This window comes from Anomaloglossus baeobatrachus, chromosome 4, assembly GCF_048569485.1.
Source record: "Anomaloglossus baeobatrachus isolate aAnoBae1 chromosome 4, aAnoBae1.hap1, whole genome shotgun sequence".
Taxonomy (NCBI): Eukaryota; Metazoa; Chordata; class Amphibia; order Anura; family Aromobatidae; genus Anomaloglossus; species Anomaloglossus baeobatrachus.
The window spans coordinates 595,874,916-595,889,694 of record NC_134356.1 but is presented as its reverse complement, the minus strand read 5'-3'; the positions used below and the strand labels follow the sequence as shown (position 1 = coordinate 595,889,694).

Genomic DNA, 14,779 nt, shown 5'->3' with positions numbered 1-14,779 from the left:
GTAGCCTGGAATTTCTCATGATTTTGTGAAATTCCAGTCTACCACTGACCGGGAGTGACTTTTGCAACCTCATTCTGTGAACAAGGCTCCATACGATTCGATGGGCCTCATGGGACTTTACACCATTGGATTGCGTTGGAATTTCGAGGATTTTTTTTTTTTTCTAAATTAATAAATTGGAGGGAGTGTGGGAGTCTTTTTATTCAATTATTATTTTTTTTTTTTAACTATACACTTGCCGAGTTAGTAATGGGGGTGTCTGATAGACGCCTCGCCATTACTATCCCCTGGGCTTGATGCCAGCTGTCAATTCACAGCTGACATAAACTCCAAAACTATTATCCCGGGTGCCACCTCACCAGGGCAAGTGGGAAGAGCCGGGCAAAGCGCCAGAATTTGTGCATCTAATGGATGCCCAACTTCTAAGGCGGCTGGGAACCCATGTTTTTTTTTTTTTTTTTTTCTTTTGTATTTATTTTTGTATTTTTTTTTTAATTCCCTATCCACATTTGTTTCAAGGGCAACTGTCCTGCTCTTACCTCCATTTTGCTTCCTTTTACAGTCTTTTAGACCTTACTATTACCGGATCCGGTGTGATGCGTTTTTTTTCGCCGCACAAAACGTGCCAGGCAACGTTCCATCCGGCCGCCGCATGGGCTAAATATGCCGCATCCGGCAAAAACCGGACGCAACGCAAGGCCATGCGGCGCTAATGCAAGTCTATGTGGAAAAAATGCAACCAGTGGCAACAAAAAAAAAGTTGCGTTTTTCCTGCAAAGTGCCGTATTGTGCCGCTCAGCAAAAACCAGATGTGTGAAAGCAGCCTTAGTATGACACTGGCCACAATAGCAGCAGGTGTACAGGGGACACCAAAGGCAGAAGGCAGGTGAACGGCAATCTTACCTAGTAACTCACAGTGCTCATCTCTATATACCTGTAAAATTGTGTGCCCATTAATTATATGAAAACATTGATTTCAATGGTGGCTTTACTACAAATAGTCAGTGTTCGGCCTCATTGAAGCTGCGTTTCCACCGCCCAGTGATCACCTTGTGGTCATATCTTTATCGAGATCTTGGAAATCCAAATTAATGTGGTCTGTGTGTCTCTCCTCTCTTAGGCTATGTGCGCTCTGTGATTTTTTTTTTTTTTTGACGCTGCGTTTTTGTGCCTTTTTGAAGCAGAAAATACACAAAAACGCACCCGCGGCAAAAATGCAGCGGTAAATACGCATGTGTTTTTACCGCGTTTTTGTTCATTGCATTTTACAGCATTTTTCCAATGCTTTGCGTGGGTTGAAAAACGCAGGAAAGAATTTACGTCCATTTTTTTTTTTTTTTTTTTTTTAAATTCTTTTTTTTGGAGCTCAAAAATGCAGCCAAACAAAACTGCACTCTGCGGACAACAAAAATGAAATCTCATAGGCTTTGCTGGGGAAGCAAAGTCATGCAGTTCTGAGCAAAAAAACGCACCACAAAAACGCAGTAAAAAACGCAGCGTGTGCACATAGCCTTATGCCTCTAACCAAAAACCCAGGTGAATGTGTGTTTACCTGTATCCTATATTATATAGTCTTAACTGTGTGCACAGGCCATAACTCCTGATCCATCCGATCCTCATAGATCTGCAGGATGACCGTTTCATGACTATGTCCTGCATTGTCCTATTTGATACAGCTCAGGATCACACTATGATACTTGCTTGAATGAATACACACTTTCTTATGTAAAGTATTTGTTTATTTCAGCATCAATATGATGAAGCAGCTCATCTGTTCACCAGATCTGCTTGTGATGCAGGTAGAGATGGATGTGTACACGGCTTTAAAAAAGGTAAGGAAATCGCCCGTTAGCAGGTGCTTCATGGCACTTAATGTGTGTTTTTGTTTTCTACTATTATGATAGTTTTGTGTAATTTCTTGTCTGTTTTCCTTCTTGCTTTGTTCCTTTCTCATCAGATTTGCCTTGATCTTTGCCAGCTCAGCCGGCCGTACTATACATTCCAGTAAAAAACAAAATGCTGAAAGCTAACAATCGTAATAGAAGTGTTGTTTTTGTATGGATTTATCATTTCTTATAGTCCAGTAGAAATGACAGCCACCAAGCTGTGTGACCAAGGGAATAAGTTGGGTTTTGTTTTAAAAAAAAAATATAAATAAATAAAATCAAATAAGTTTTTTTTTCCTAGCTTCATTTGAAAGATGTCCTGAATATTGTATTGTAACCCCCTTTAGAATTAAGCAATCTGAACCCCCCCCCCAAATACTCTACATACTGTATCTTGACGTGTATGTAATCCATTGTATTACATGAGATACCGGTAAGTAACCGTGGTGTTTTTGTCCTCCACATTTTAGCGTGGTGCCCCATGTCCTGAACGTATCGGCAAGCGTATGGGGGGAAATGGCAGCACTTTGGATGTTTTCCTTTATATCTTCCACAGTTCTAGGCTTGTTCCGAAAGAGTTTTCCTTTGCTTATACCCCAAAGTAAGAAGCAAGTGTGGTGGTGGTTTATGAGCTGGTGGCCAAAGCCCCCTGAATGTTACCCTGTTGGCAAAAAAGGACTCTGTCTGCCATACTCCTTTGCCAATGTGTGATATGTTACTGACAATAACTTCTAAGGGCACTTTCACATTGCATTTTCACCTACGTTTACTGGTCCAGTCGGGGCATCCGTCTGAACACCCCCTCCCCTCCCCCCGCAAAACGTGTTTGGGATGCATACGCCCTCGTGGCCATGGTCTATAATGGAGCAGACTGAGTCACTGTGTGTTCGGTCTCATCCCCTTTTCTGGCATATACATTTTCTGCAGGTGAACACCCGAATGTAGTAGACTATGTTCGGGTGTCCGCCTGCAGAAAGCGTATATGCCCGAAAATGGTGCAAGACAGATCATACTCTTACTCAGTCTGTTCCATTATAGTCAATAACCCTGTTGGCGTATGCGTCAGAAACACTTTTTTTGCGGGGGGTGGGGTTCAGACGCATGCCCCGACTGGACCAGTAAACGTAGGTGAAATCACAATGTGAAAGTACCCTAACTCACAAATAAGCAGTGTATTCACGTACTATTCATGAATGTCCAGGTACACATCAGTGCTTAGTGATGAAAGAGAAAATGGGCCTATAATGCGCATTCGCGACGTCACCCGCCATCAAAAACCAACCTTGATCAGTGGTTTTTAGTTAATGTCAGTCAGGCTGGGGCCACACGGGGCCACTAGTGCGATGCTCGCATGACACTTGGCTCACGCTGGCAGTACAGCAGCAGCCGAGTGTCATGCTAGTGTCCCTGCGACTGAAGTCCGACTGCGAGCAGACCTCAGCTGCGGGAGAGGGCCGGCACGGAGGAGGAGAGGGAGGGATTTATCTCCCTCTCTTCCGTAGCCGGCTATTCCCTGGTGTACCACGAGTGCAGTGCGATTTTTGTCTCGCCCCCTTCACTTGAATGCGTGCGAGACAAAAAATCTCGCATTACAGTCGCAGCATGCTGCGATAATTTTCTCAGCCCTAATCGGACCGAGAAAACAATCGCTCATGTGCGCTGACACATAGGCTAAAATTGGTCCGAGTGTAATGCGTTGTTTTATCGCACTCCACTCGCACCGATTTTCGTGCCATGTGGCTTAGGCCTTACCGTCAGTGACCCGTATGCTGGTGTTCTGCAAGTTAACCTAACCCAATAAATGGATCCACACCTCATCCTAGAGCCATGTCCGATGTGCAATTTCCCTTCATTGTCCCTCACACACTTTGAACCAGTGACTATTTTCTCCATATCACTTGCTTTGCGCTTCTTAATGACACATTATTCATGCACTCTTGCCATTTTTGCAACTCTAACATGTTGAATAAGATCTGTCTCCTTTGCTAGGCGTCTCAGAAGTTTCTTAGGCAGCTGCTCCAGACGATGTCACACTTTATCAATTGTGTCTTTCAATGTTTTCAGACTGCCGCCGCCATGAGCTGATCAATGTTCCCCTAGTTACTCTACCATTTTCTGAATAGCAAGAAATATGGCTGGCTGTGACGAACCCTCAAAGAGGACTATATTCATTCTGACATTGCTTAAAGGGAACCAACCAGCAGGATTTTCATGTCTAAAGTAAAGCTAGTGCGATACTGGTGCTAGGAGGCTGAATCCAGGCATAGCTTCAGTTCTGAGATTGGAGGTTTTATTACAGTAATATGTGCAAGTAAAGTCATAGAAATACACTGTTATTTGACAGGTGCAACAGGGGCAGGAATATGGGGGTCCATTCAAACACTGCAAGCAGCGCGCACTGACCTGAGCACCGAGGGTACCCGAGCACAGCGATGCTTGTGTGAATGGTGTTCATACGTAAAGCACGCGAACACGAAATCCAAACTGGTTTTTTGTTTACTTTGTAAAGTCTGTGCTTGGTACAGACACCGAATCATGGGTTCGCTCATCTCTACCGGTGAGTGATATTACAGCAGGCGGTCTGTGGCTAGAGGAAGGTTATAGTTTCAATTTCTTCGTATAGCCATCACACCAGTAAGGCAGCACAACATAATTCTAATGCTTAATACTTACAAATTTACCTTATATCTAGGAGTTAATTGCATTTCTGTATGTGACCGGTCCTTTTTTTTGAAGTTTTTTTGTTTTATATAGTCAAAGTTCCACATCAGTTTTATGCTTTCTTTACTACCTGAATACAATACAAATGAAAGGCAGCTGTTTTTACCAACTGGTGACCTATTAAAGGGACTCTGTCAGCAGGTTTCTGCAATGTAATCTGAAGACACCATGCTGCAAAGGTTAAAGCAAAGAATTCAGCCCTGCCTTGTTTATTTTACAGTCTGCTTTTGTTTACCTACAATGTTAAGGCCCCTTTACACGCTGCAACATCGCTAGCGATATCGCTGTAACGTAATAGCGACCTCCCCAGTGACATTGCAGTGTGTGACACGCATCAGCGACCTGGCCCCCGCTGTGAGGTCGCTGATCGCTACAAATCGTTTAGGAACATTTTTTGGTCCTTTGTTTCCTGCTGCGCAGCATGCATCAGTGTGTTTGACACCGTTACAACATCATTAGCGACTTAGAGCCCAACGTGCTATAGTGTCCCTTGCTGTGTGACACGTCCCCAACAACCAGCGAGGTCGTTCTGCAGGTCCGTATCGCTGCTGCGTCATTGGCCAGATCTGCCTGTTTGACAGCTCAGCAGCGACTTTCTAGATGTCCTGGTCAGGTCTGGATCGCTGGTGGGATCGCTAGAAAGTCTGTGTGTAAAGGGGCCTTTAGTTTAAGCCTCTTATCTTTATCATTAGTGGGTCTCAGCAGTGGTCAGTTGTAGTCCAGCTCCACCTTTTCTGTGATTAGCAGCTTTTGTCTATGGAAATGTGCACTGAAAGCCTGGTGTAGGCAAGGACAGCTTTCCCAGCTCTGCTACATGCAAATTTTAAAATCTTTCATGGTGTCAGAACGGCTGCAGCCACTAATCTGAGTAATACTTTATTGAACTCAGGGCCTCTTTGCCTATGTGAGATGAGGTAACAAAAGCCTAGTGACAGATTCCCTTTAATGCACTGCAGGATGCAGCGGGCCCCATAATAAGGGCGGGGGCAGCACTCGCACCCCTGCCATTCATAGACTGTAGATGTGTAGTGTTATATATAATATAATATATTATAAACTCTCGCTCTCTCTCTCTCTTTCTCGCGCTCTCTCTCTCTCTCGCGCTCTCTCTCTCGCGCTCTCTCGCTCGCTCTCGCTCGCTCTCTCTCGCGCGCTCTCTCTCTATCTCTCACCTCCCTCACCTCTCTCTCTCACCTCTCTCTCACCTCCCTCACCTCTCTCTCTCACCTCTCTCTCACCTCCCTCACCTCTCTCACCTCTCTCACCTCCCTCACCTCTCTCTCTCACCTCTCTCTCTCTTCCTCTCTCTCTCTCTCGTTCTCGCTCTCTCCCTCCCCCCTCTCCCTCCCCCCTCTCTCTCCCCCCTCTCTCCCCCCTCTCTCCCTCTCTCTTTCTTTCTCTCTCTGTCGTTCTCTCTCTCACTCTCTCTCTCCTCTCTTCCTCTACCCCCTCTCTCTCTCTCTCTTCCTCTCTCCCCCTCTCTCTTTCTTTCTCTGTCGTTCTCTCTCTCACACTCTCTCCCCCCCTCTCTCTCTCTCTTCCTCTCTCCCCCCCTCTCTCTTTTTCTCTCTCTGTCGTTCTCTCTCTCACACTCTCCCCCCCTCTCTCTCTCTTCCTCTCTCCCCCTCTCTCTCTTTCTTTCTCTCTGTCGTTCTCTCTCTCACACTCTCTCCCCCCTCTCTCTCTCTCTCTCTTCCTCTCTCCCCCTCTCTCTTTCTTTCTCTCTGTCGTTCTCTCTCTCACACTCTCCCCCCCTCTCTCTCTTCATCTCTCCCCCTCTCTCTTTCTTTCTCTCGCCCCCCCCTCTCTCTCTCTTTCTCTCTCTCTCTCTGTGTTTTTTCTTCATAATTTAATACAAATAACATCACAAAGCGATCTATGCACTGCTGTGTAGCATTGGAAGCTCAAATGGGGTGTAAACTAGAAATGCACTTACACCACATGCAGAAAGCACAGTATTGAATACATGAATATTTTAATCTTGAGAGGGAGCTGTGACCTGATATAACTGAGGAAACGTCTTTACTAACCCGGCCTCCGTGCTGACAATCCTTGTAATCAGTGATCGGATGTGACTAAGGCATACTTGTCATTATGGCCCTAAGATGTCTCTGTACCGAAATGTGGCCACAAGTGGGTACAAATGACGCGATAGAAAGCCAGGGCAGAGTTTTAGAACAGATATATTTCATCTCTCCCACCCCCATACAATTCAATACTGCAGCTGCTGTGCCATTGATGTGAGCGATCCAGCAGGGCCTGGGTTTTTACTTCTCCTCTTGTTTTTGTCCTGGTTTTTGACTATTTTGGTACCAGACAGCTGAGGAGCCGTCTGTAAGCCGAAAAGCCCGATACACTGAGGATTTAATCCTGTATCGGGGAGATGAATGGCACTGGTCAGTGGTCAGATCTGGCTTTAAGCACATGTATCTCGCCATTACATTGTCCTCTTATTTTACTTAGACCCAATGTTTAGGTAAGAGATGACAACTTGCTGTAATATTTTTACCAAAATTAATATTTTATGTTCTTAACTCCCTGTGCGCACGCTGAGGTTTTTGCCGTGGATTTGCTGCGGTTTTGCTGCATGAATTGCTGCAGAAAATGTTCATAACCTTTCTGCAGTCATTCCCCAGCAAAACCTATGGTAAACAAAAAATGGTGTGCGCACACTGCTTTTTTTTTTTTTTTCCCCCTACAGGTTTTGCTGCAGCATTTCGGCAGCTAAAAGAATGAGCATGTCACTTCTTTTCTGCAGGTACTTGCATTTTTTTGCCATAGATAATGGTAAAATAACACAGGGACCAACCCGCGGAAAAAACGTGGCAAACGGCGGCAAAAACGAGTGTGTGGTGTTCTGCCAGAGGATGCGGATTTTTCTTAAAAAAAATAAAGAAAATAAATTAAAAAAATGATTCTCTTGTGCGCACAGGACCTTAGAGAGAGACCAGAAAACCCTGTAGATGATGAGATTGTAATTTATTACCCAACTGCTCTGGTGGTTCCTGCAGGGATAAGAGATAATGGACTAAACATAATCTACCTCACCGCTGCAGCCAGTCACTGGTCTCCATGAACATTGCCCACTCTTAGGCCATGTGCGCACGTTGCGTTTTTTTCTGCGTTTTGGCTGAGTTTACAACTGCACTAAGTCATTGACAAAATGCATGCATTGTCCTTCCCCAGCAAAGTCTATGAGAATCCTGCAAAATCTGTGTGCATGATTCTTTTTGAAACGCAGCGTTTTGAGTGTCAAAAATTTGACAATCTCTGCATTTAGAAAAGCAGCATGTCAATTCTTGTGTCCGTTTTTGGCAGCGTTCTACACCCATTGAAATCAATGAGCTGTAGAAAAAAGCTACCAAAATGTTAAGCAGTGCGTTTGCACTGCATTTTTGTTGCGATCCGCATGTTTATTTGACATAAGAAAGGCAGGTCTTGCGATCTCTCTCGCTCTCGGTCGGTCTCTCTCTATCTATCTCTCTCTCTCTGTCCATGTCGGTTTCTCCCTCCCACCCCCTCTCTCATACTCGCCAATCCACAATCACCGGCGCGGCGTTGCACGGCGTTCACACTTGCGGCTTCTCTTTTGAAAATGCCGCCCGCTCATTAATCCATCTCATATTCCCTGCTTCCCCCGCCCACTGGTGCCTATGATTGGTTGTGGTTACACGCCCCCACGCTGAGTGACAGCTGTCTCACTGCAACCAATCACAGCCGCCGGTGGGCTTGTCTATATCGAGCAGTAAAAAAAATAAATTGATAAAAAAAAGACGTGCGGTCCCCCCTAATTTGGATACCAGCCAGGGTAAAGCCACACGGCTGAAGGCTGGTATTCTCAGGATGGGGAGCTCCACGTTATGGGGAGCCCCCCAGCATAGCAATATCAGCCAGCAGCCGCCCGGAATTGTCGCATCCATTAGATGCGACAGTCCCGGGACTCTACCCCGGCTCATCCCGAATTACCCTGGTGTGGTGGCAAACGGGGTAATAAGGAGTTAATGGCAGTAGCCCATAGCTGACACTAAGTCCTAGGTTAATCATGGCAGGCCTCTCCCCGAAATACCTTCCATGGTTAACCTGTAAGTTAAAGAAAATAAAGACACACATCCAAAAAATCCTTTATTTGTAATAAAAGACAAAAAAACACCTTCTTTCACCACTTTATTAACCCCTCAAAAGCACCTCCAGGTCCGACATAATCCAAGCAAGGTCCCACAACGCTTTCAGCTCTGCTACATTGGAAGCTGACAGGAGCGACAGTAGAACACCACCGCTCCTGTGAGCTCCATGCAGCAACTGAAGTGAGTCGCGCGATCAGCTGTGCTGTCACTGAGGTTACTCGCAGCCACGACTCTCAGGTGGAGGACTGCAGCTGTGGCGGCGAGTAACCTGAGTGAAAGCACAGCTGATCGCGCGGCTCACTGCAGTCACTCAGGGGATTGGCGATCACAGCGGAGTCCTTCACGTGTGACTGCAAATCAAGCCGCGGCACACGCACAAAGCCGCGCGATCACAATGAAGTCGGGTGAAGTTCATTCTGATCGCGCGGCTATGTCTCGCAGCCAGCCATGCTCTTTTTGACAGTGCGGTCTTACTCGACTCTGCTGCAAGTCTAGGGGGATGCTGCAGAGCCAAGTGGGACCGCACTGTCAAAAATGTGCGTTCTTCAGGAATGTGCACACGTTGCTTTCTGCCGAATGCATCTCAGAACGCAGCTTTTTCATAGCTTAGGATTTTGCTTCAGGCTATTTTTTTAACAGAGCTTCTCACTAATATATTGATCACCTATTGCTAGGACAAGTCATCAGTATGAGATCGGTGGGCGTCTGACACCCAGTGCCCCACTGTTACCAGCTCAGTCAGCGATCGAATGTAAGCAATGGATGGAGCAGGGCACCACCGCTCATTACGGTATACTCTGCTGCTGTGAATACACTACACAGCGGGACAACTCTCTATATCAGGGGTGGGCAATTACTTTTCCCATGGGGCCACATGAGAAATTGGGATGGTTTTAGAGGGCTGGACTAATATAATTAACTCAGTTTTACCCATTACTGTATACAGCATATATGCTATCCCTTCATATACAAACAGTAAGTTACGGACTGTGTGACCCCTCGTGGCCCTGCACGCACACATGTCCGTTATTTCTCCGGCAGCACGGGTGTCACACGGATCGCACACAGATGTAATCTGTGTGACATCAGTGTGACAAATACCAGAGAAAACACGTGTCTTTTTAATAAAAAGATTTTCTATATTTACCTCTCTCCAGCGCTGCTGTCTCTGGCTCTGCTGCCTCCTGCTCCTTATCGCTGGTAATTATACTCACTGAATATTCACTGCAGTGAGCAGCTGGAAGCAGGGACAGCGCTGGGGACCGCATCGCTGGGTGAGTATACAGGTGTGTGTGTGTGTGTGTGTGTGTGTTGAGAACCTGGAAGCCGGAGCATCTCGGGGACTCGTTACAGTTCTCAATGAACTCTGATGAACCCTTGAAGCTGTAGCGTGGGTGTCGCAGGGTGGTCATCAGAGTTCATTGGAAACGCTGATGACCTCCTGGAGGTCACTGTACTTGCAGAATACTCACCTGTCCCTGCGGTGATGTCCTGAACGGTGCTGTGCCCGGTGCTGTCATCTCGATGCTCCGGCTTCCAGGTCCTGAGTGTGGTGAATAATCAATGAATGAGCAGTGGTCAGGAGCGGGAGGCAGCAGAGCTGAAGAAAGCAAGTAAATATGGAAAATCTTTTTATTTCACAGACTCGTGTTTTCTCCGGTACCTGTCACATGTATGCAAACAGGTACCGGAGAAACGTGTATATATATATATATATATATATATATATATAATATAATATAATATATATATATATATATATATATATATATATATATATATATATATATATATATATATATATAATACACACACACACACAATCCCCATATACTACATCACTACACCCCCGTATATACATGTAATATGCATCATGACACCCCCATATACACCTGTAATATACATCACTACATCCACATATACATCACTAGACACCTATATACTACACCTGTAAAACTACATTGCCATATACTACATCACTACACCCAAATATTACTCACCAGTTACCCTCCCCTCCCCTCCACTCCACTCCCCCCATTGTCCCCTCAGGTTACTAGTCACCACTCACCTTTCCCTCCTCAGGCACCTCCGTACGGGCTCCCGCTGACATCCTTCTTCTCTTGTACGGCCCCCCGCTGAGCTGCTTCCTCTCTCCATAGAGGCTCTGGCTGCTGCATATTCTTCTCCTGCCGGGTGGGAACTTTTCAAATGACACACACGCGCGCCGTACTGACGACATCAGGGCGCGCGCGTGTGTGTCACAGAGAAAGTGCTGGCAGGCAACAGAGGACAGATTCCTGCGTTCCGCTGCTGCACTGTGCGGCGCTTCAAGATCTGTCCTCTGTTCCCGGCACACAGCATGTGATGAGGGCAATCTGACCACTGGCCGCCTGGAGCTCCGAACAACAGGTCAGATTGCCCTCATCAGTGACCGGCCAGCAAGGACGCCTGGATCCAGGCGGGCCGGTCACAGAGAGTAGGCGGGCCGGATGTGGCCCGCGGGCCGCCCCTTGCCCAGGTCTGCTCTATATACTGTTTCATCCAGCAGTTGTCGGAGATGGTAAGCAGATGATTGGTTGAGATGCTGGGAGTTAACCCCCCAATAATCGGTTACTGATTATCTTATTCTAAAGATAGATTATGGCCAGTGTAGTGGAAAACCCCTTTAAGCCTTGTGCTAAGCAGTTTGTGATCTATAACAAAATATAACTGGTTTAGACTTTTATTTGGTTGATCACTTCAACTACTGTTGTAAATTGATTTTGCCTCATTTTCCAACAGTGGATGTTCCTGCAACTAGTGCCTTCTTGGAATGGGTCCTTAAAACAGCTCCTAACTGAAGCAGACGCCTGGTTCTCCAAACGCAGGAAAGGTTGGTAAATCGGGTCATTCTCCGCTAGAAGAAACTTGATAAAAATGCATGGCTGGCAAATTGATGTGTGGGTGCTTAGGTTTGGGTACAATCACATACAGTGGGCACAATCTGCAGTTGTGCTACACATCGGTACAACTTTCAGTTTGATCATAATTAGTGACAGGGTTAAAGGGAACCTGTCACCAAATTTGGCCCCTATAAGCTGCAGCCACCAACAGTTAGCTCTTATATACAGCATTCCAGAATACTGTGTATAAGAGCCCAGGCCGCTGTGTAAAATTTAAAAAAATCACTTTTAGAATACTCACTTAAGGGGCGGTTGAGTCCAATGGGCGTCACTGCTCTCCGGTCTGGCGCCTCCTCTCTGCGGCTATCACAGTTTTCCTTTTTCTGAGGTTTGTGTGCATGACATGTCCTACGTCATCCACACAGGCTGGCATTGAGGTCCTGCACAGGCGCACTTTGATCTCCCGGCTCAGGGCAGACCAATTTATTGTAGTGCACAGGCGGTCTTTAACTTTTCCTCTTGCCTGCTCATTACAGTACTTTGCACTGCCGAGGGCAGATCAGATTAATGTGCGCCTGGGCTGGATAGGAGGACGAAGATCGCAGCGACACCCATCTGACCGAACCGCCCCCTTGGTAAGTGGTTTTTACGTTCTACACAGCGGCCTGGGCTCTTATATATAGTATTCTGGAATGTTGTATATAAGAGTTCAGTGGTGGTGGCTGCAGCTTATAGTCACCAAATCTGGTGACCGGTTCCCTTTTAACCCCTTAGCGACCCATGACATACTGGGTACGTCATGGATCGTGTGAGGTTAATCCCCGCCCCCTGCCATGGGCAGTCCGCCGTGATCCACACACATATCAGCTAATTTCAACACCTGACACGTGTGCCTGCTAGTGGAATCACATTCCAGCTGCAACTATTAACCCCTTACATCTCGCTACCAAAATCTGGCAGCAAGATGTATATGCGCACCGCCATTATGATAACTTACCCCACCCCCATCGGATGTCCCGTGAGGTGATCACGTGACTTCTGAAAATTGCCATGGTAGCACAGGGTCATATGATGACGCCTGTAGCTAACATGAGTCACTTTCTCTCAATGCCGGAATAGTGCCGGCATTGAAAATAAAGCAGCGTATCTGCAGATCTCAGCTGTGTAGCTGTGATCTGGAGATAAGGAAAAGCGATCAGACTGCTGATCCATATAGCCCCCAAAGGGACCTAGTAAAAGTAAAAAAAAAAAATTAAATGAAAAAACCTAAAAGTTCAAATCACTCTCCTTTCGCCCCATTGAAAATTAAAGGGTTAAAAAAATATACTTAAATTCGATATCGCCATGTTCAGAAATGCCAGATCTTTCAAAATATAAAATCAATTTATCTAATCAGTAAACGGCATAGTGGCAAAAAAATTCCTAAATTACATTTTTTTGGTCATCGCAAATTTTGCAGGTGATCAAGGGTGGCATCTGCGCAAAAGTGGTACCATTTAAAAACGTCAGCTCGAGACGCAACAGATAAGCATTCAATGAGCCATAGATACCGAAAAATGAAAACGCTACGGGTTTCAGAAAATGGCGCAAAAATTGTGCCACTTTTTGTTTTATGGACAAACGTGATTTTTTTTTTTTAACCACTTAGATACAAGTAAACCTATTCATGTTTGGTGACTCCAAACTCGCACCGACCTCAGGCATCACACCCAGACATCAGTTTTACTATATAGTGAACATGTGAATAAAATATCCCAAAACCTATTGTGCGATCACTTTTTCCTCACTTGAAATTTTTTTGCTGTTTTCCAGTACACTATATGGTAAAACTTATGGTTTCATTTAAAACTATAACTCGTCCCGCAAAAAACAAGTCCTTATATTGCAAAATTGATGGAAAAATAAAAAAGTTACGTCTCTCAGAAGAGAGGGGAAAAAACCCCGGAAAAACGCAAAATGCCCGGGGGCTGAAGGGGTTAAGTGTAAAAAGATGCGTCTCCTTGTGACCATTGGGTAGGACCCATCACTGGGTCAAAATGGCCAGTTATGCTCTTATTTTATTACCTCTTAATTACTATTTTTTTTTTTTTTTTATATTTACTGATGATTTTTATGGTCCTTACAAAGGAGCAGTGCTCACAGGGTAATCATTCAGAGCGGTCTAAAGACCCAGCCCCAGACAATCCTCTGAGCCACGCTCCCTTGGAAAAAATGTAGGAATTAGTAGTGCAGGGGATCATATCTCTGAAACCGTATGGTGGAAAATAAAAAAATAAAAATTAAATTCCTTAGAAGAGCAGCGGGAATACAATAATGGCAGTAGTTGGCCTCTTTTGACCTGGTGACAACAACTAAGCTGATTTGCTGTAAAACCGCCTGTATACATGGTAATCGTCTGTACCTGGAGTACGCTATGTATTATTACCACCTGTATATCACTATTGTACAGATTTTTGGTGAGCCCTGTTGAATCTATGCTCACGATTATTGTACTTGTCTATGTATGCCCCTTTTTCACATGTAAAGCGCATGGACTATGTATGCCCCTTTTTCACATGTAAAACGCATGGAATAAATGGCAATAATAAAAGTCTCTCGTCTTCTGCTTTCTTTAGAATTAGAAGATACTGGCATCACCTTCCTAGAAACCGATCAGGGCTGCCCATTTGTGCCAGTGTTCAGGCACCTGCGTCTGCAGTACATCATCAGCGACCTGGCGTCAGCGAGGATCATTGAGCGTGATGCTCTCATACCCTCAGGTAATAATTATCGGAAGGGGCCGCGCTCCTAAAGTGGAAGTGTGACAATAACACATCACTTATCTTTCCACAAGCGCGATGTGTGGCTTCACCTATCACTTAGGTCTTGTCTGACAATTCCTCATGATGGCCATGATAGTCTCACTTCCGAGGGTACTTTTTGTCAGGACCACTATAAAGTGACTGTATGGTATGAGCACCGCCCTAAATGTGTGCTGCTCTCTTGTAAGCTATAGACGGACAATATTCTCGTGCATCCCACCACTTTCCATAGCTTTAGGTTCCGATTTGTCATTCCTAACATGTACATCTATAGGACAACACCAGTTCAGCATGACTACACAAGAAGGGGACGATCTGAGAGGATGTGTCCTCAGAAAAACCCCAAAGTTTTCATTCCATATCAC

At 45.4% G+C, this 14,779-nt stretch overlaps 1 protein-coding gene across 4 annotated transcripts in view; it reads left to right on the top strand.

Annotated features, from left to right (window-relative positions):
* The window catches only part of GMCL1 (germ cell-less 1, spermatogenesis associated), a 188,552-nt gene that overhangs the window by 117,118 nt on the left and 56,655 nt on the right, over window positions 1-14,779 (top strand). For all 4 annotated transcript variants that reach the window (XM_075346157.1, XM_075346160.1, XM_075346159.1 and 1 more), the window contains exons 8-10: window positions 1,748-1,832; window positions 11,513-11,603; window positions 14,229-14,372. In XM_075346157.1, coding sequence (XP_075202272.1) covers window positions 1,748-1,832; window positions 11,513-11,603; window positions 14,229-14,372 — 320 coding nt within the window. The remainder of the gene's footprint in view (window positions 1-1,747; window positions 1,833-11,512; window positions 11,604-14,228; window positions 14,373-14,779) is intronic.